Below are 22,784 nucleotides of genomic sequence, written 5' to 3'. Positions count from 1 at the left end.
TTGGTATCAGGTCGGCGCTGGAGTTTTTAAAGAGCCGCACCCAAGAAGGAAGGTAAGGTAGGAGAGGCCCTGACGTCACTCGTTGTGAAGCCGCGATGAAGCCGGAAGTGGGCCATATTGACTGAGCAAATTCTCCTCTCTGGTTTACATCCGAATGTGAAGCAGAAGGCACGACTCTCTCTCCGGCTTGGAAAGCACGTCAGATGCGAAGCGCGCGTCGTGATGATCCGAAACTAATGGAATGGGGCTCAACACTCTGGGCCAGCGCGACACCTTCGGCGAAATTATTTCGTCTCAGTATTAACAGCGAGTAACAGCTCACCGACAACGAAGCAAGTACGAGAGAATGCGCGCTAGAGGCACCGACAACGGTGAGTGTTTTCACGTCTTTAATTCAGCCACTGTACAGACAACACGATCGGTCGTGCGCCTTCTACGGTTGCATTCCGCCATGTGGCCGACGCCCCTAGTGTCCGTGTTCCGCGTGAAAATCACAGGCGTCCGCACTCTGCGACCGTGGTGACTTTGAGCATGGTGCAAGTGACACTTGAACGCGGTTGCTGTTACGTTGAGATTACATTCAATGCTTGGGGAAAGTATACGAAGCAGAAGAGAAACGGTGTCTTAATGCGCACTTGCAAGTTGTTACTGTAGACACACAACATGAAACTACGTATGTGCACATGGTTCTCATTGCGTCTTGCTGGGCTCAACAGCCTCGTCCGTTGTCACAAGCAGGAGCACTACCCAACCGTCAGTGACCTGCAAGGCATTCGTTCTCGTTCCGCTTCGTCATTGGTGCCCAACAGAATTTTGCTGAACACTAATTGCTTCATCCACGTCATCCTCCGCATGACATGAATATTCACTTGTTTAACACAGTTGAAAGCCCGTGATGGACAAAAGGATTTGTAAACGTTGCTAAGAGTACAGTGACTCCCAGGAGAACACTGCGTAAACAATAACGTGGCCCAGAGCATGGATATTGTTCGCGATGGCTCAGCACGAGACCTGGGGAGGAACACATGCCACCGCCAGCCAAGGCCGCTCACTGCTAGACTAGCTCCAATGCGCAACACGTAACCATAGCAACGCCGCCATTGTGCCCAGTGAATATGGCCGCCATGATGTCATTTCCTCCACGCTTTTCACGCAGCGCGCCGAACAAGAGTCCAACTCCGCCGAAAGCGATATTATATTAACACACTACGGTCGGTTTTTTTGTAGACGATCTGATAGACTAAATTAGTTCGTTAGATCCAATTACTGGTCAATTTTACTTCGTTACAACGAGGTTTAAAATGCATGGTTCTCAATGGAGTTTTCAAGGGGAATTTCATTTACTTTGTTATGTCTATTAGTTCATTATAACGAGGTTTGAGTGTACTTCAATGGTGTCAAAGGTCGTTAACTCGGACAAGTCCGAAGATGGCCATCAGGACTTCGTGCTTTGAGTCGCGCAATCTCAGCAGTTTGGAGGATCAAATACTGCTTGCCACAACCATCGGCAGAACCCTATAGTTTTGGAGAAAGCAGCAGTGTGTGATCATTATGATAGTGAATGAGGGAGAGGTGGCTATGTGGTGCTTGTCACCACCTGGCGGAAACACTTCGGTTGTCGGTACATTCAGTGTATACTAAAACGCACGATGACGACACGGTTTTTATTACGTGGAATTGCACTGTGCAGGAGGCCTCCGAAGCCCTCATTATCCTTGGTTTACGCGACAGCCAGTGTGCGCAGCACCACCTGATGGAGTTAGACTCGTTTTAGCATAAATTCTGATGACTAGGCAGACACAAATAAAGAAGGTTTTCATGAAATAAAGTTTGTGTGTACTAAGTATGGTATTTACTCGCATATTAGACGCACCATCAGTAAGAACTCGGGCTAAAATTTTCAAAAATTCTTTCGACTCTCTTCTTGCGTTTGAAAGCTGCACATTCGTCAAGTAAAAGGCGGCATTATCGTTTACCAATTAATTCAGAATAAAACAAGCATACCTTTTTAGCATTTTAACGATTACGTATCTCTGCAATTAGAATTTATGCGGATCATTTCGTTATATAGAGTGTTTTTGTGCTTTTTACTCATTTTCAGTTTTTAACTGATCTTATTTTAAGGGGAGTGGCTACTCTTACCTTTATTCAGCATCACATCGCTGTTCAAGTGAATGCCGAAACGCGTGCCGTGGTCAAGTATGACGTACACAAATTAGCGACGGACAGGTCAGTCTCCCTCCAAATAAATAATGCCTCTGCACATCTCTGTTGCGAACGTCGGCGTGGAGTTGTTGTCAAGGAATGGTGCAGAACGAAATTCAAAATATTTATTCTTACTGCTAGCAGTTGCTCTTTAGAAAATGGGGATTTTTATAGCTGGTACATTATCTCCACAGCAGTACAATGGTTGTCTTGATCGTGGTCCACTGTTACAAATTCATGCTGGGATATGAGAACTGTACCTAATATTCAAAAGTGTGAGCAAATGTCGGTGACATACGCTCTCCTGCTGACTTGGATTGATTGATTCATTGATTGATATGTAGGGTTTAATGTCAAAAAACCACTATATGATTATTAGAGACGCTGTAGTAGAGGGCTCCGTAAATTTCGGCCACCTGGGGTTCTTAAACGTGCACCCAAACCTGAGCACATGGGCCTACAACATTTCCGCCTCCATCGGAAATGCAGCCGGGATTCGAAATCGTGACCTGCGGGTCAGCAGCAGAGTACCTTAGCCACAAGACAGCCGCTGCAGGGCTCTCCTACTGACTTCTGCACCTGACTTTTGTACTTGATGTTCAACATCAAATTACGCAACCACTAATCAAAGATCCACCAATAGATTTTCAATTTTGATCTTTTTCCGTCTCACGGCCTTCGGTTTGTTTCTTTTTTGCCATGCTTTCCTAAAATCATCAGTTCAACTTGTTTGGTAGAATATGAGCATCAACATACATCGGCCAGTGTTTCAGAAAGCTGTCCCGCATGCACTAGTACTCTTTTATTTAATGCATAACACAGTGTCATACCTCGACAACTGATGAACGGAAAGTTGTTTGTACTCTTTTATTGAAGTCAAAAGAGTAACAATGCGACTGCACACTCCAGTGTATGTCTAAATGCAGAGATGTATATATGATATATTGAATAAAGTGTGCCATATAGCACTGGAAAATGTTTGCGTCTCAGACCATCTTGTAGAAAAACGACCATCACAAGAAAGCGGGACGAAATGGCGACATGGCATTTGTGCGACGCGGACGCTCAGCTGGCGTGGTGACGGCAGGGGGGGGGGGAGGGGGACGGCGTTTTTTTTCCGCGCTCACGCTTATGGCTGAACGGTTCTGCTTAAGTTGACGCCGGCTCCTAGCGCCAGGATGGCGCGACGGAGACAGCGGCTCTCCCCTTTTTTCTTTTTTTTCCCTTCTTGCGCCTTCTCTTACCGGCTGTATGCCTGAATTTTGTGCCGCGCGGATATCACGGGTATTTTTTATTGCTGGGCTCCCTAGAGACAGGATTTTAGTGAGTACGCAGGAGCGCGCTGCCTATGTGCCGTTCGTTATCCGGTACCTGACTTTGAGTGTAATTTGCATTTATCGTTGTACTGACCTGGGTAAGAGTGGTCATAAGCAACCAGGTTCGAGTACGCGTTGCGTTTGTTTGAAGGAGGCATTAGGCTACCGCTTGTCTCTTGCTAAATGTGTGGTGCGCGGGAGTGTGACGCCCCCGCAAACACGGACGGAACCCCAGCCATTTCAAGATGTTTAAGTTCATTTCTTAAACCCACAAGAAAAGGAAAAGAAAACCTTCGGGGTAACGAATAGGCATTTCGGAGTGGATTAACTGGAAGGATTATTTCTACTATGATCGCTCCACCCCCCCCCCCCCTCAAGTATACACGAGGACGGGGTGGCACCTTGTTGTCTACAGACAGTGTGACAGTGTACTGTGACAATAATCCGCGCGCACCCTTCAGATTTGTGGCATTGGGGAACAGCAGAGCACCTTTTGTTGGTTCGGTGAATGCGACTCTGCTGCAGCGCCTGTGCCGGGCCTAGCCTGACTTTCCGTCAGCCTCCGTGGTTCCAGGGCTCATTACTGCGTTCTGCGTGGATGGCCACCCGCGTGGTTGAATGACGAAGAAGCGGCGGCTGCGGAGAATTTTGCGGGAGACACCAAGCTGCATAGAGACGTTGAGACTTGGTCTGGACAACGGGTCATCAGGTACCAGAAAGCAGGGCAATTGGTTCGGCTGAAAACATTTCGGCACAACACTGGAAACTCCGGACGGTGGCCATCACAGGCGACGCTCTTTGTCGGAGCATTGAGACCATTGTTCGCCCGTCGTTCACGTGTCTTCGGACAGCTCGCCTACCTCTCTCTCTGAGGCTTGAGTTTGTACATCGTTACTTCCTCGGCTTTGTTTGGGAGAGGGTTTTTCACTGGTGTAGGCTGCGGGGGTGGCCGTCGAAGATGATACACACCGACTGACAGAGAAATTTGTCGTGTCGAGAGTGGCAATTGGTTAGCTGCCACGGAGGGGCGGAGTTGGGTCCTACAAGAGGGGACTACGGAACGGCGATCGGCGAGATACGATGCGATGAGCTCGAGATGGTAGAGAGACGGAATGCAAAACGAAGATAACGGTTGAATAGATAGCAATGAGAGTCGATGAGATGATGACTGAGGCAGAGATGATATGACGAGGAATGAAAGTTAGAGATGGGAAACGAGGAAGCGAGTGATTGCGGGACGTTATGAAAGAAGATTAAGATGGAAATCGCTGAGAGACAAAGAAGACGATGAAGACTAACAACACGGACCATTCGTGAGACGAACTTTATGCACCCTATTTAGACGAGCTTTGTAGGCAGGGAAGCGGCGCGTTGAGACATTGCGTTGTTTTATTCATTGGTAACTTCATCATTTGTGTCGTCGTGTGTTTTTTCTATATGAATACCCTTGTAGTGTTGCAGTTATTTTCTTTATGCGCCTGCCCTGTGTCGAACGTCGCGATTGTCTACATAATGTGTTATATTTTGTGTAGTGGTTGATGTACGCGGGTATACGATGTTTGCAGTTAGTAATAAATTAAATGAATAAGTAAACAGGAACAGGTCGTAGCGTCACTTACTTCCCGGCCCAACACGAATCCCTGTATGTGGGAAGTGATTGAGACACATAGCCAAGAGGGAACCGGATAGACAAGGAGTTGAGTGGTTTTCCCTCTCATTGGTAATCGGTGGCGTAGCGGGGGACGTCTAGAGTGGTGGCAGCGGTGCGATATTTCCTGGGGCAACGGTGCGACATTTCACCCTCGTACTATGGAAGGAGACGCGGCAAAATGAACGAGCAGACTACCAAGATGACCGACAGAAACGACCAACTAGAAATGAGCGCGTTAATGTTAGCGAGCATGGTTTCATTGTTTACGGGAGGTGATACGGGGCCGGATATTGGGGACTTCTTGAAACTTTTGGAGCAGGTTGGTCGCTCTAATGGATGGCGGGATAGTGATCGGGTCTGCATAGCACGATGCAAGATGGTATAGGCGCGACGCATGATTTTGCGTGGTGGGTTGATGGCATCGCTGCGGCTGCAACTTTTTCTGAGTTCAAATATTTGGCCCTCAAGAGGTTCAATACAGAGCCACTTATCTTCAAAATGGAAAGGTTTTTAAACGCGAGGCATAAGGCAGATGAGGAGGTGTGGTTATTTCGAGTCGCTTGCGCATGTTCGGGACCGCCACCCTGGCGAGCTCCGATAGTCAGGATCCGGTGAAAGCTTCACTGCGCCACGAAATTCTGGCCGAACGATTGCTTTCGCAATTTTTATTAGGCTTGAGGGATTTGGTCCGCAGATTTGTTCTTTCTCGGGACCCGAAAACGTTTGACGAGGCCATTGTTATTGCGGTCAAGGAAGAAGAGAATGAGAAAGTGTCGTGGAGCCATACGTTATCCGTTCGATACGTAGAAGAGAACAAGGATATTCATGAGATGCATAGCCGCCTTGACCGCCTCAAAAAATTTGTGGAGATCTCGGCAGTACGCAAAAAGGTGAAACAAAATTGGCAGGAATTCCCAAGGCAGCTCCCTTATCCCGACGGGTGCTATAACTGTGGCAGGTTTGGTTACCTTTGGCGAGAATGCCACCGATACCGGCAACGAAAGTGGAATTCGACGGGTGGCAGCCGCATTCACAAATCCAATGAGATGGTGACAAGATTCGAATCTGGAATTCTAGACGCAACTCCTCCTCACGACGGTGACGCGTAGAGGTAAATCGAGATCGTAAATATTCGCGAGGAACAAGCTCCGTAAAAACGAGTCGCGGCTCGCTGTGTGGGGTTAATGTGGTTAATGTAACTTCCGTGATCGAGGAGGATGTTCCGCCATTAAGCGAGTGTGTGTTCGGAGGAACGCTCGCACGCTGGTGCCACTGGGTGAAACAAAAGTTGTCGAGGTTGCTAGAGCGGACACAGACGGTTTAGCTGTGGTTTCTACCTCTAAGGTCTCACGAGACGATCAGGCATTACCTTTAGGAGTAGCAGATTTGGAGTTGGACGAGAATGAGTTTTCTGAGGATACAGTTGTCGGAGTCTTGTCGACACGGTGGTAGACCAAACGTTAGAGAGAGTAGATGAGATTTAGGAATGCCTAGATCGCAACGGGGTGGTTTTTGTGGGGCCAGAGGGGAACTGCAGCACACTCAATGTACACCGCAGCAAACCCAGGCATGCGCAGCGGTGGTCTTATAAGATAGCTTCGCATATGCCCCAGTCCGCGACTGAGTTGAGTAGGTGGAAGTTCGGACCATCCAACGAGGGTCCGGGACTCAGAGTCAGAGAAGAGGTCTGCATACAGGTAGACGCTGAGCGCTCGGGGATCGGCTAGGGTCATAAGAGTCCACAATTTTGTATGCCATTTTATGTTCTATAATTTCTACTCGGTCATTGTGCATGTTACTTTAGTGAAGACCTTGTGTCGAAGTTTAAGTTTTTTTGTTTTGATTCGGCTTGTACACTTGTTTTATTTCGTTGATTTTGTTTTGAAAGGAGGCAGGTGGCCTCACTTGGTCATTGTGCACACTACGAAAATGACGTGAAATAACCTCAAAAACTGGGTAAACCATTTGTCCTCTAGCGCACTACCTTTCCTGGTTTTTTTTACCACCTACTATCCAGGTAAAAATTTACTCTCGTGCTAACTGAGATTTCGAACGTAGGGAGAGTAGTAATTATTTACCCCGGTGAGGTTTTTGGCGAGTATAGAGAGAGTAAATATTCACTGCCTTCACAAGGTTTTTGAGGTGAATTCTGGGAGTGATTTCTGGTGGTAAAAAAAATAAAAATTGACGGGGGCATTCGCCCAGAGTCGAATAATTTATTAAATAGCAGAATTGATTGAATTTATTAAACGGCAGAATTGGTGACACATAGATTTACATGCACACAAACACGCACACAAAACAATTGCAGAATAATACACCACTCGAACAGACTGCACGCGTTGCTCAGCTACACTTTGACAATCCGGTATATATAGGCGCGACTTTTTGACCGGCCCTGTAGGACCGGTAGGAGAGCTCTTTTTTTTTGCATTGATTAACAACAATGGTTGAAGGTGCAAGCGTAAACTTAAGGTGGGCTGCAGGGAAGTAAATGTCACATCGACATTTTATTATAAATCTACCCAATCTCACCTTTTTGAGTATCCAATAATTACTTGGCACACCGGGCTCATGGCCCCACGCGTGTTAGCACTGCTGATCCAGAAGTCCTTAAAATATACATAAGTACGCACAAACCATGGTGGCTCAATGATTTTCATTGAGCGACGGTGCACAAACACAGTAGCAGCACGTATACTCATCACAACGGGCGTAGAGGAGCGGTGCATGCCTGCAAAGAAGCTTCTTACCGACGGCGTACTAGGCCTTTTCGAGGAGCACGGCTATCCAATGAAAAACAGCTGGCGATCACAGAACAAATATCCTGTGCAAATTACGTCGTCATTTCAGACACAAATGAACACGTGACCGCTATCTTACGGGGATGGGGCGGTGTATGCATACTTCCACCGAAAGACTACCGTCCGGGTTTTATTCGTGCTCACTGGAAGCCGCTTGCTGGTTCCGTCTGCCTCGTATTGGCTTCGCGCTACATGTTTGAGAACAGTTGGTGCATGAGGTGGGCAATTCGGGTAGCACTTTACTCACGTAGACATCGCCTACTGTGGAACAAAATATATGCGGTGCTTCATTCACTGGCCTAAGCGACACACTCCCACAGGTCACTGGCGGCCGCGGCTCGGTGCCGACGACAGAGTTAAGCATTTCGCTTATTGCTTCTCCAGTAGGCAAGCAGGGACCATGACACCAGAATTATTTTGTTACCACTGGCAGATATTCGCGATTCGGCTCGGAAGCGAGATATCCGCGACGTGCAGGTTCGGAGGCGCTCATAAGCGCATGGTCGCTCGATGATGTAGGAAACACGAGATCCATAAGCCCAACCAGGCACACAAATACCGAGCTTCTTGTACCATCTGTCTCCAAGGCACCACCGCCGAGCAAAAGCCAACAATTTGCGAAAATATGCAGGACAACTTTCCAGAGCAGGTTTTCTTTCTTTTTTTTTCTTCTTTTGAGATCCCCCTGTATTTTTTTTATTTTCGTTCCCAGAATGCTGTTCTCGCTTTTTGTGCTTATGCTGCCCCCAGTTCCAGTGAAAGTGCGTTGACTCGAGGTCAGTCCTGAGGCACAGCGATGCCAAGAAAAAAAAAAGATCTGTGTTCCTCGCGTACCTTTAGGATTCACTGAGAGGGTCACAATGGGGGGTATGGGGCAAAAGCCATCGAAGCAACTGCACCTTGCAGTCACGTGGTAATAAACTCTGAAACTCAGGTTAAAAATCACGTGATAGAAAACTCCCTACGTGGTAAAACTGTATTTTGACATCCTTTTACTACTTGCCTGAGAGGTGGTGGTAAAACTATGTGATGTACCACCTTTTACTCCTACACGAGGTAGTAATTTTTAACCCAAGAGAGTTTTCAGAGGTCATGAGCCACAAAAACCCCAAACTCGGATAGTTTTTGCTTACAGTGTGCATGCGAATTCACCGTAGCCAAGGTAACCACCTTTTTTTAATTTCCGAAGAACTATTTTACCAACTAATTATTTCAAAATATTACTTTTATAGCGTAAGATGCGGCTCGGGCTTGTATACTAATTTTCAAAGCCACTAGAGATAAATATAAAAAAATGTTAGCATTTAAATTATTAACAATGAAGCAATTAACAAGCTTATACTTGGGTAAACTCAAATATTAAAATTATTATGATTGTTTTTTTATTTGGCTGAGGAATAAACGTAAAGCGTGTTGCTTTCTTCGGAGCTGCTGTGACGTCATTTACTGCTCCTGTTCTTTCGTGATAGGATGCTGTACACCCCGCCGGTGGAAATTCAATTCAACGACAGTTTCCTAATAATGTCAAATTACTTCCCCATAATATATTGGATGGTTTACTACAAGATCACCTGCGCCGTATTACAACGAGCGTTATTATTGCTACATACGCATCGCAATACGACGAAAAGTCAGGGGTTGGTATTTTCAGCCCGATTTTAAGTTAGATTTATTCCCTTCGACTACCCCATTTCATACCCGTTTTTGTGGCTGAGTTTCTGGCAGTGGTGGTCGCTTTACGCAAGTTAGATAAAGCAATTACATCAGCTGTCATAATAACGGATTCCCTATCTCTCTGTGCGGCACTTTCCGTTGGTGCTGATAATCACGTAACGAAGGCGTTCCGGACACTTGTACCTGCACATTTGAGAAGAGTACGATTAGTTTGGGTGCCTAGACATAAAGCTTTCTTTCTAAATACAATAGCCGATTTCTTAGCTAAGTCGTCAATCAGCGAACCTATTCTACCGCTCTGTACATCATCCGCTTAAGTGACTGCTGCTCAATTCCGCAGACGTATGCTTATGCAAGTCTTTAAAGGTTCAGCCCTAACAAACTCTACAGAATATCGCCATTTATTATATCCCTGGCGAAGAGACTTTTGCCGCACCCGAAAACAAGAAGTAGCTATCACAAGGCTGCGTTGCCGGGTACCGAATCTAAATTTCTATAAACACAGGTCTGCTCAGGCACCTTCGCCTCCGTGTGCATTCTGTGATGAACTGGAAACAATAGACCATTTCTTTTTGACCTGCAGGCGGTTTAACACATTACGAAAAACCCTAATAGAAATACCTGTACGTGGTATTGGTATGGACTTATCTCTGCCTGTCATTTTGTCTTTTGGAGCTTCCATTTCTGGTTTCTCTAATGCGACAGTATGCGCGGCCGTCCGGGACTATATTGATGAAACTAACAGGTTGACTAAGTAACCAGTTTCATTATCCTAACAGGTACACATAATTATATACGTATAAAATCAGATTATTGCTCTATTCTAAGAATAAATTTGCTTATGTAAATAATGTATGCATTACATTAAGCACCACACTTTCCTAGGCTATCGGTAATCTTTCTGTTAAACCTCCCTCGTTTCAAATCAGAAAAGTAAATTTCGAAACCACTCGATTCTTGGCCAATCCACCATAGTGGGTATGCGCCACTAATTTAGGAGAACAACAACAACAACATCGGAAAGGTGTCGCTGATTTTCCTTCGGATGTCCTACCCTGGAAATCCTGTTCTCTTTAGAGCGAGGTCTTTTATTGACTCTATCACCGGTAACTGAACAACAATTTAGCATGCCGAACATCAAGGTGGCAGTGAGGGTCAGGCCGCTCATTGCGAGGTGAGTTCTCAGCATAACTGTGAACCACGGCACCGGGTGTCAAGCGAACCTAGCCATGTCGGCCCGATAGCCGCATCTGTTGGTAAAAAAGTCCCCATAGCCACATCTGCGGGTAAAAAAGTTGGTAACTACGACTGCAACGGAGGCACAGTAATGGAGGCACAGGTAATTAATCTCTGTGCTTGACGTTAGCAGGCACGTTAGGCTTAGGTCACAGGCTCGTAGCCAGCGGGGGCTACGACCCTGTGACCTAAGCCTAAAGGTTCTGTTTGGCATTGCATATCTCAGTCGCCAGACTGGTACCAGATTTGGCAGATTAATTTGCCCCTGTAGTTGTGACTTCTCTGTGAGTGCTTTATGTCGTCCGTGGCGCATTTGGCCTGCCGTGCATTTCGCGTTTGCGACGTTGGCCGTTTTAATTAGAGGAATGAACCGCGTGTTGCAGGATTCGGGGGGTGTTTTCTTGCTGCGTGCGCAAGTGTGCAAATAAAGAGGAGGAAAGATGAAGCGGAAGGACAGGGAGGTTAGCTAGTTCTTAGACCGGCTGGCTACCTTGTGCTGTATAAATAAGAGATCGGAGCATCTCAGTATTCTAGGGGAAGCGAATTTGTGAGCCGCGCTCGTGTCGCCGAAGCACAGAATATCTCCTTAGCGGTGCGTATATACCTAGTCGAATGCGCACAAAGACGCATCTTCTGGCAAAACTGAATAGAGTCACAGCAGGCGGTGCGCTTCCCTTTTCTGATCGTGTCCGATGATCATATTTCAGAAGTAGGCTCTCTTCACTGCTAATCGTGCCGCATCGGTCATGCGTGACGACGGGGATGCTACACAGTAAAAATTTTTACACCCAAACGGGTGTTAAAAGGGTGCTTTTACAAGAAAGCACCCTTTGCAACACCTTTTAACACCCATAATTGGTTGATTGAAAAAAAGCACCCATTTGTTTGGGTGCTTGCCTCGATAGCACCCTAAAATAGGCTCTAAGGGTGCTTTTGTGCCTCAGAAGGGTGTAGGTGACGCTTTATCAGATAGAATATGCAGCATAAGAAGAACACATAATTATAATATTTGGAATTTTACTTCTCAAAAACCTCGATATGATTATGAGGGTCGTCGTAGTGGAAAGCTCCAGAGATTTTGACCATTTGGTGTTCTTTATGGGGCGCTGATATCGCACAGTGCATAGGCTTCCAGCTTTTCGCCTCAATCTGAAGTCGACTGCCACGGCCGGCATCGAACCCGCGACCTTCGGATTGGCGGCCGAGCAGCGTAGCTACTGCACGAATATGTGGACCATGCGTTAAATGACGGCCTAGACTTAGAATGTGTGAAGGTGCTCTCCGAATACAGCCGAATGCCAGCAGAAGCAAATCGCGTTTCTTCTAATTGGCAATTAACTGCAATCCACGTTACGAAAGCTCACCTTAGCGTTGGTTATAATCTACATGTTTGCTGTAGATTATATACAGGAACATAATGTTCGCCCGAGTATGGGTGTGTGTGCGTGAGCCTGCGCATGTGTTCGCGTGTAAGCGCGATTGTGTGTACACCCGTGCATGTGTGCGTGCGCGTGTATGTGCGAGTCCGTGCTTGTGTTAAGCGTGCCTGAGCACATGTGTACGCCGATGCATGCGTGCGTTTACGGTCGCGTGTGTGTGTTGCCGTATGTGTGTATACGTGTATGTGTGTGCGCCTGTGAATAAGTATGCGTGTGTATCAGCCCGTGCGCCCTCAAGTTTTGTGTGTGTGTGCGGGGGGGGGGGCACTGCTTCTTAGTGTTTAAGGTCACACACCTGTTGAGACTGGGAGTCTATATGAGAGGTGGCTTAAGAAATGGTGGTGGTCAACGCACTGTACACGGACTATTCAGTACATGGAAAACAGCTGCACATTTTCGTACCTCATCGTTGCTTACGAACTTGCTGTGGTAGCTGATTAGGTCCGCTGAGGCGCTTCTACGCTCGAAAACGTGGGTTATGACCAATTCACACGGAAAGCTGTCACTGCACTAATGCACAACCATCGTTTATATTAACAACGTCTAACAAGAACGTGCCCTGCCTTTGCTACAAGTGCTTAGCTAGCTCATTGGGCAACCATATAGATTTATGTGCTGATCATGTGGTCAGCAAAAAGTTTGTTATAACAACCTCGGCACGTTTCGTGGTGCGTGACAAGCCTTCTAAACATCCGCGACTGTGGATTAATTTGTTCCAACTTCGACTACGCATTCAGTGTTTGCGGCACCATACGCGGAATCGCCAGACACAGACAATGCGAAAAAAAATTCCTTTGGAAAAAGGTGTAGCGATGCTCTCCCGCTAATGCTACCGAGGACGAAATAATTATTGTTTCTGGCCATTCCATGGTGCACTTTGTTTTCCACAAGTTTTGCTTCACTATTTTTCGCCCGCTGCAATCGCATTCCGTCAAAATACTCAAAGAACCCGAGGCTGGTAAATAACCTGCGTCGCTGTGCGACTGGCTGGAAGGAGAGTTGCCATATACAAGGAGTCATTCCGCGTCGAACGGCCGTCCGCCATATGCGCCATAGCGTTTGCCTTTAGGCGCCGTCTTGGCGGGTTTCCCGCTCACCCCGGCCAGCGTTGCTCCCACAACGGCGGCGTAGATAAGCGAATAGTTGCGTCAGCAAACACCTGCGTTGACAGCTGCGGCGCCGCCACCAGTGCCTCCTCCTTCTCTCTCTCAACGTTGCCCTCTCTGTCTCATTCGTCTTTGAAATGCGTTGCGTTGGTCTGGGGTCTTGGTCGCTGTGTGCGTTCTAGCGAACAGGCGCATATTCAATGGTGGTCACGCATGACACCGTGTTCGAAGTGACGCTCGGATTAAGGAATATTCATGGAGTGGCGGACACGGACAACGTGGGCCTGTTAACGGTGAGTGTACTGTTTTCGTAGGTAGTAATCATACAGCGCTAGCTGGGCGCCTGCAGCAGCTCTGCCGAAGTAGGCTGCCAGCCATTTACAACAGCATGCGTTCGCGGGCCTGTAGCAGATGCCCGATTAAACGTGTGACTTAACGAGTTCATACTGCTATGCGCGATGTTGTGTAAGTGCCTGCATCACTTATACAGTGAGTGATGTGATCACTTAACAAGTGCGGGATTAGTTGCTGATCGCACATTGTCTTCACGCTGCACAAAGTGGTTGATATTGTTTTAAGATGTGCTTCGGGCTACATCGTAATAACATTTCTATTAATACTTAAATGTGCAACGTGCTTCTGTAGGTGTAAGCGTAAACAAAAAGAAAAAGAAAAAATTATATACAGAGGCGCACTGTACGAAATGGCTTTTTTTTCGCTTAAAGACGCTATAGTTGGAGGTGCTGATATGCCACGATGCTTCCAGCACGTGCGCCTCGGTCTTTTAAGCTATTTAGGACAAGTGTCACCAGCAACAGGGAAAGATCTAGCAGACATCCAAAGGCGCGTTGTTGTGGCCATCGCCGTGCGTTGTTTTCCCTCGTTTCTGTTTGCTGTTTTCGTGCTTTGCCTTCATCTGCGATAACGTTCGGCGTTATAACAGAATCGAGAGAGTATACGTGACTGTGGGAGCTATGTGCGGTAGCTCTAGCATAAGCCATAGCTGCTGCAACGTAGACGGCGTCCGCGCGCGTTGGTGTCGTTCGAGCGCTCCTACTTGCTTGATTGTGTTTAACTGAGTATTTAGGCACGGGTTACGTTTGTAAATCCCGTGGTCAATAATCGCTGAAAGTGTGCCCCTGATTGCCATCAGAGTATGGGCTTGGTTGTCGAAATATGCCAGACGCTTTTTCTGAAAGCAAGCTTTGAAGAGTTTTTTTAAAGAAATACTTTCATACGTGCTAGTCAGTGCCTATTGCAGGCCCGCAACTCTTTAAAAACTGGACGAGCGATCACATCTTTTATCATATTACAATGAATTGAGATGATTGAATTAGAGATGACGAATTTCTGTGCTAGATTAGGGGCACAAAACACATGTTCGCAGCCCTACGTCTAGGAAGCAGGCAAATAGGAAGCACATCGTCAAATTTGGATTAGATTCCATTGACGGAGCGTCTTGTGAAGGTAGAAAGAACAAGAAAATGGTTCATTTTTGATGCCCTTATAGAGGCAGTCAGAATTGCTCTGATTGGTGACTTGTAACAATTCCTCAGATTGTTAGAGGCGTGATTAGAGTCAGTAAATCTTTTACCTTTTTTTTGCAGACCTCTTCGCTAGTGCCACGCCCAAGATCATTTGTTCTCATGTAAAAGAGAAAGCAGAGATGTCTTCACTGTTTGTACATGAAGAGGTAAGTTTCCTGTGCGTTTTGATTAATGCTACATGTTCTGAACATTGCACTTTAAGAATTGTTTTTCACACTGGCTTACTACCCTAGAAAGACTTTGATTCTGAGGTGAGTTCAGGCTTTCGTAAGTGCCATTTTTGAGCTGTTGTCTTACACTTCACCTCATTTCGGGAATTTGCTGTATGCTGGAAAACTCTTATCTTTATCATACGAAATTATTGGAATGTATGGGTTGTATGCTTCGAGTTCAGTGTAATGTCAATTACACGCCATTTCGAAGGATACACACTACACATTCTTTATATATGGTTCTGCCAGAACAGCACGAACATCCTTTTATGGGAAGTCTTATTTGCTCTTATTACACGATGAGAGGGTGCTTCTGACGTCCTGCGTAGTCCACCCCGGCCCCAGCCTAGAGCAAGCCTACTTACTGAATCTCCACATGAATAACCGAAAAATCTTCCTTGTCAGTAATGACGAAGAAGGAGTGACAGCACTGATGAGTTGATTTTCTTATTTTCAACATTGTCTACGGCCGCAAGGCCTTTAACAACCACCGTTATTGAGCGGCTTTTTCTCGGCTTGAGTTTGGAGTTTATGAAAGAAGTTGTTCAGGCAGTACGACGCTGAAAATTTTAGTGTCACAATGCCTGAACAACTTTTTCTATTTCAGTGAGAAAAAAAAGTTTTCTTCATGTGGCTGGCCTATAACTTCCTGGCATAATGCCGTCTGTGTGCTGTTTGTGGAAAATTTTGTTTTAAAACTACCGCTTATTTTTTTTGAAGCAAATTCGGTCTACCTGTTAAGTAATTGTGCTTCTGTAAGGTATTCGAAGCTCAATAATAATAGTGCAATTTTTTTTGCCACATTCGCTTCCGAAAATAAAGCCAAATGTGTTATGTTTGCATTTTTATTGCAACATTGCACTTTGTATGAATATCTTAGCAGTGAATACTTACTCCACAGAAGGTATACTTTGAGGAAAAAATATTTTTAGACCTCTCAAGCTGCTGGAATATACGAGAAAGTATCACGAGTTTCACAAAATTGTAATTTTTGTCCATATTGAATTGCAATTTGCTCCATGTTGTGATACAACGAAAACTCATCATTATACCTAAATTGTAAGAAAATGAAATTCTTTCTGTAATAAAAATCTTATCACAAAAAGGACAGGAAAGAGCGCTGTCAACTGAAATTTATTGAAGGTGCTACGAGCGTTTTTATACTGAGCACAAGACCAGGGCTCATCTGCAATAACACATGTGTGACCATGGCAAAATAGTTTTAACCGAGAAAAGAATACTCTTTTTCAGAAAAGATAAGGGAAGGTGTACTGATGCATTGATCCTTGGCCTTCTTGATAAAGAGTTTGAAAATCTTTCATTTTTTCTGCTTGCTTTTTTTTCAAAAACCGTGTTTTATGAAACCTAGGACTACACTTACATTCTTTACGGTGTCCGGCCATGAGACTACTATAGCCCTTCTTAACATTTAAAGCATGCTGTCTTGCTTGATCATTGAAGCATTGCCCAGTTTGTCCTATGTTTACTTTTCCACGTGTTAGCGGTATCTCATACACATTAGATTGACATTCAATAAACCTATTCTAGTGACGAATGGTGCAAGATTGACTATTCCTGTTGCTGTAAGTACATGAACTTTTGAAAGCTTGCAAGGGGTGGAAAACAACAATGTAATATCTGCTGGCTCTTTTCCTAAAATTGTGAGACACCTTATGTACGTAGTACCGTGTGACATGCAAAGGTGATTGATCATTCTCTTTTTCTTTTGGTCCTGTTTCCTTTAACTTTACTTGCTGCAGGAGGGTTTCGCAAACAAGTGTGATGATGCTGTTGGGGTACTGGCTGGTGCTATCAGCCCAGGAGTGCTAAGAATGTTCTGCCTTTTGATAGTGGGCATTCAAAATTAGTAGGAAGAGGAATTGATACCACATATATTCAGGCCACCCATCAGAAGTCATGTTTGCACAAGGGTGATGTCAGGCCTAAAAACCAGATAAAAAGACTAAAAGTTGCTGGGTATCCCAACAGAGTCATCACACCCGTTTGCAAAACCCTCCTGCAAAAAGTAAAGTTAAAGAAGACAGGACCAACAAAAAACAATGACCAAAACCTTTGCATGTTATACCACATCACGTGTCTCACAATTAGAAATAGCCAGAAGATATAATATTAGTGTGTTGTTTTCCACCCCTTGCAAGCTTTCAAAAGTATGTGTACTAAACAGCAACAGGAATAGTCAATCTTGCCCCATTCGTCACGAGAATAGGTTTACCTAATGCCAATTTAACGTTTGTAGAAGTATTTTTTATCAGGTAAACCAATGATCAGTGCATCACTACACGTTCACTTATCTTTTCCGAGAGGGAGTATTCTTTTGACAGTTAAGATTATTTTGTAGTGCTCACACGTGTCGTCGCGCATGAACACGGTTCTTGTACTCCGTATGAAAGCGCTCGTAGCACATTCATTAAATTCAGTTGACAGTCGGTGCTCTTTCCTGTCCTTTCTGTCTCTTCCTAAAGTTGTCGCGCTGTGACTAGCACACAACCACGATGAACCAACTCTCCCTAATTAAGCTCTTGTTACGTAACACGTAGACCGAGTTTCATATGGAAAGAAGGAGCGGTGCTTTTAAAATAAAATTTTTCACATACAACACCTAGACGACATTCCAGGAAGTTCTGAAGGCAGCAACGTGACCAAATATTTTCCTCTGTTAAATATTTCAGAAGTTCATTATTTTCAATGCAGCGCGAGTTTTTCGAATACATTTGAGATGGTTGCCAAAATGGCTGGGACATTTGGCATAAATTGACCCAGCTGTGTCATTAGCCATAATTATGCATTACCTCTTTTGTTTTTGTGTGTCCTGACTCAGTTTTGTGTTCGTTTTTAGCTTATTGTGTTTCTTATAATTGTATTGGTTTATTAGGTATTCGCTAAAGTTATATGTGCGAAAACCCGTATATGTTTGCAAGTACATAATTTCTCATAACCAATTGTTATACATCCTAGAATACAAAGCTTAAACCACTCTGATTGTATGCATTTGAAAACACTATCCATATAAATTTTTGTGTGCATCACTTTTTGGGAACGATTGTGTACATGAAGGCGTATATAGTAAAATCATGGTGATTGTATATATTTGAAAGAATAATAAGTATATATTTGCCTGTATTTCATTTCTATTAACTGATTGTGTACATGAAGGAGTATTAAACTGGAAACCACTGGGATTGTAGATACTTGAAAGAACTATAAGGATATATTAGCGTGTATTTCATTTGTAGTCTCTGTGTACTTGAAGCAGTATACTAAACTGAAACCAGTGTAAATGTATGTTGCAAAGAATTGTCAATGAAGTGAAACTGAAAAAATATGATAAACATTTGAGGTGTTGCATGTGTAGTGTACGTATACGTGAACGTATATCAGGTGAAAAAGTTGTGTGGCAGAAAAAAAGTTTCTGTTTTATTTGCCTAAAAAATAAACGCAATATGCAAAAGCAGCAAGGCTTCATTTTCTGTAACGCGCATTATGCATATACTATGAAGTATATATAGATCCAGCACAAGTTCATACACGATTGTACGCGTTTATATTTTTGCCCACACGCAATGAATGGAGCTCGACAGGCGGCGCACCATCGATAATCAGGACCACTTTCTTCAAGTAGTGTGTAATCAGTGCATGCTGATATCTATTAGTGCAGTCTAAAAGAATACTGCCACCCCTGCCATGGGCACTCAACACCCTTGTGCACCCTTCTCGCAGCCTCCTCAGAGGGTGCTAAAAAGTGAAGAACATCGCAGGCACCCTTCCTTAAGGGTGTTTTTGTAACACCCTACAGCTTTTTTACAAGTACACCCTATTTTAAGGGTGCATGGTAAAGCACCTTTTTTGGAAGGTGCTGAATTAACACCCGTAGGGTGTCGTCCACGGGACAAGCTCATTTACACGCTTCTGGGTGTAAAAGTTTTTACTGTGTACGCTTCCTCTAGCTGTGTCACCAGAAGACATATCGTTTGGACTCTATTCAGTTTCGCCAGAAAACGGGTCGTTGTGCGCAGTCGGCTAGGTACGCACAGCTACGGAGGTATTGCGTGCTTCGGCGACGTGGCTCACAAACTCAGTTCCGCACGTTCATGCGCGCCGTCCCTAATACTGATCGAGACACGACCTCTTAATTACACAGCAAGAGAATGCGCCCCGACTTCTGCAACGCGTGGTTAATTAAAACAGCCAACATCGCATTCGCGAACAAGTTCATCGCACGCACACTCACGAAATGCACGGCGGATGATGCGTCGTTTCCCTAACTCTGAGACACGAGCTTTTATTTGCACAGCTGCGCACACAGCAAGAGATGGCGTCCCGACTTCTGCAACGCGTTCCGTTAATTAAAACTGCCAATGTCACTCATCCATTCGCGAAATGCATCGCGGACGACTAAAGCCCTCAAGGAAAAGTCACTACAACGGCAAAATTTTGCCTCAAATCTGGCGGCAGTCTGGCAACACTGACCTCAAGTCTGGCAACAGCTTATGCAATGCCAAACATAACCTTGCCGCCAGCGAGTGGTAAGGTACTCCAGGCCCGCGCCCCCACAATTTTTTTCGTCATTCATGCGTAGCACAAAATGAGCATTTGCTTGCCCGGTCTCCCCTTTAGAAGAAGAAAGTGCCCTCCCCTATTAAATAAATGTATCTTGCAACCCTGACTTATGATAGTAAATGCTTAGAAATCGGGGCTGCTGGCGTATGCGCACCTTCCTTCGTGACTGTTGCTGGCGTCAGAGCCTCATAATGGTCGTATTTCAACACAAAGCAAAAAGGAGGCACACAGCACGAGCGCTCAACTAACAACTGGTTTATTCTTACGTTCGAAGGACATATAAGTACACAAGGGTGCGCATGTCAGCAGGAATAAGATGAACCATTATGAATTACCAACTAGCCCACCTTTCCATCCTATAGCACTCTGGGAGCACAAGATTCAGGAATATTAGTGTGTGCGTTGTGGCTTGCATATGGTCACAAAAGCTTTATTTTGATTTTGAAAGACCACTGGATGTTCTGGTTGCTTGTGGAGTGCTAACATGTGTTGCGTTGAATGCATAGTTTGCTGCAAAACAACACGCACCAAAAATCAGGGAGCCATTCCAGCATTTTGGGAGTAGCTTGGTTGTGTCACGCCACTCATGCAACTGATATAACTGGCTTCTCGGCTAGGGGGGCAGGGAGGTCGTGACAGAGATAAACCGGACAAATGAGGAGTGTGGCCTGTGTGATATACCATGTCCTGCCACACTATAGTGAACTGTGGAGCTTGTTCCGAATGTGTGAAATGTGGTGCTTGTTCTGCTCAGCGACGAAGTTGAATAGAAAATTCATCGCTTGAAGAAAGGCTGACCTATCGTCACTATTGAAGGCGCAACACCTAAATTTGGCTAGAAATGATTCAATCTAGCAGAAGTGAAACTTCTGTACCATTTCGCGCACTGTTTTTGAACAGGCACAATCATTAAATACTTTCAGGAAGATGTGTCTTGAAGAAGCTCCAGATGCAAACAAAAGCTGTTGTGTTTACATGCGCATTGCAATATTCTTCTTGAAGAATACTTGTGATGGCTCCTTTTTCAATGGTAAAAGATGCCAGATATTATCAGTGCTTTTTTGAGAATTGTACCTGTGGAAGTCAATGAGGCCACTCGATAACACAAGGGCTGTCATAGCAGTTCGCCAACTGATGATTAAGCTCGTGGTATTGCCGACTCTGTAGTTTGTCTTAAGTCGCCTTAGAAAGGGCTTTCAGTAATAATTGTATACAGTTTAGTGCTCTTGTAAAAAAAGAAAGCTTGCTGCGCTCATGTAAAGAATGAGCCAGAATAAACAGTACAGAATAAACAGTAAGTCGTTTCAACTAGTTATCCAAGATAACGTGTGCTCAACTCCACAGCGCAGCTGGTGGCGCTGCCAGCATGTTGCAGACCGGCATTCCTTTCCCTTCCTCTGCTCCGCCAACAGAGGCGTTGAGAAGGAAGCGAAAGGGGACCGGTCTTCCTACTCTACCGAGTGGAACGAACAATAAAGTTAGTTGGTATTGACTTTCAGCCACACGCTTCCTCTCTATGTTGCTCACAAATTGTGCATGTAAATAAGTCTTCAGTTTGCTGCGTCAGTTGATTGATTCACCTTGCAGTTCAAGATCCCTTCATCTTCAGAATTGTGCTCGTATTTGTGCAGAAGCACGTGCAGTGACGTGCTTTTTCACAGTAGCGCATTTGTGCGACTATCTCCATACATCTGCTGCACCTGTTGTGATAATGCATGTGCGCCGCATTCAACGAGAGAAAGGATGCAGCTGCAGTGCAAATATACTTGACATTGTCCCGATGAACTATAGTTTCTGTCGAAGGTGTGCTTCGGGCATGGTGTACGTACACCATCTGGCTGAGGTTGTTGTGTTTATAAAAACGTCAAACACGCACTGTTTTTCGTACGAGGTCTGTTAGAAAAGTACCTGGCCTTATTTTACTGTGAGCACCTGACGGATTTGAAGCTTGCATCAGCAGACCTTGAACCTTTGTGCTCATGCGGGAATTTTTTCCTGACTGCCAATAGCGTCAGTCACTGAGATGCAGCGTTTCAGTGAGGTAGTGCGCAGTGCTCTCATCGGTTTTTCATTGCAAGGAAAATGACGAAGTGACTGGGTCACAGCCAAGTGGAAACCATTGGGACGATCAAGACGGCTTTTGGTGACGACGCAATGAGCTACACACAGATTAAGAGGCAATAGAACTGGTTTAAAGATAGCTGCACGTCGGAGGCGAGCGAGCCATTCTCCGGTCGACCATCTACATGCCAAAGTGACCAGGCCATTGACGAAGTGAACACTGTGATGTTGGGGGAATGTCGTGTGACTATCCAGGAAGAGGTAGGCGAAATTTGTGTCAAAACTGCTCATGGTGTAGTAAAAACAAGTTTCTGTTGTTTCACAGGGCATGCTGGATTTCACAAGCAGTGACCCTGATTTTATGAACACCAGTATCACTGGTGACGAGTCTTGGTTTTACTGGTATGACTCGGAAACCGAATCCCAGTCGTCGCAATAGAAGCATTTGACGTCATCAATACCAAAGCCGGCAAAGTGCACAGCAATGTCAAAGTGATTCTGAGTGCCTTCTTTGACTCCCGCAGTGTGGTACATCAGGAGGACGCACCACAAGGTCAAACAATCACAAAAAAGTACTCACTACAGAGATGGCCTTCATTGCCTACGTGATGCTGTGTGGCACAAGAGACCTGAGTTGTGGTCATCAAAAAACTGGTGCATTCGTCACGACAATGCTCCTGCACATTTCCCACACTTGGCTCAAACTATTTTGGCGAAAAGTATTTTGGCGTAGTTCAACAGGCTCATCACTCTCCTGATATGGCCCCCTGTGACTTCAGGCTGTTTCCCAAGCTTAAAAGGCACTTAAGGAAAGCGATTTCAGGCAAAGGAGAATATTTTCGTTGCAACAACAGTTCAGCTAAACTCCTTTCAGAAAGAGGCCTTCTCAAAATGCTTCCAACAATGGCAGCACCGCTGGGAGAAGTGTGTGGAGTCCCAAGGAGACTACTGTAAG

At 45.2% G+C, this 22,784-nt stretch overlaps 1 protein-coding gene across 1 annotated transcript in view; it reads left to right on the top strand.

Moving 5' to 3' along the window:
• The first annotated feature begins 10,777 nt into the window (after positions 1 to 10,777).
• The window catches only part of LOC119161894 (adenylate kinase isoenzyme 1), a 100,462-nt gene continuing 88,455 nt past the window's right edge, over positions 10,778 to 22,784 (top strand). The window contains 1 exon segment of the mRNA XM_075876880.1: positions 10,778 to 10,824. Within this exon segment, the coding sequence (XP_075732995.1) occupies positions 10,778 to 10,824 (47 nt within the window).

This window comes from Rhipicephalus microplus, chromosome X (genome assembly GCF_043290135.1).
Source record: "Rhipicephalus microplus isolate Deutch F79 chromosome X, USDA_Rmic, whole genome shotgun sequence".
NCBI classification, from domain to species: domain Eukaryota; kingdom Metazoa; phylum Arthropoda; class Arachnida; order Ixodida; family Ixodidae; genus Rhipicephalus; species Rhipicephalus microplus.
The sequence above is the reverse complement of the archived record's forward strand: the minus strand, read 5'-3'. Positions and strand labels throughout refer to the sequence as shown.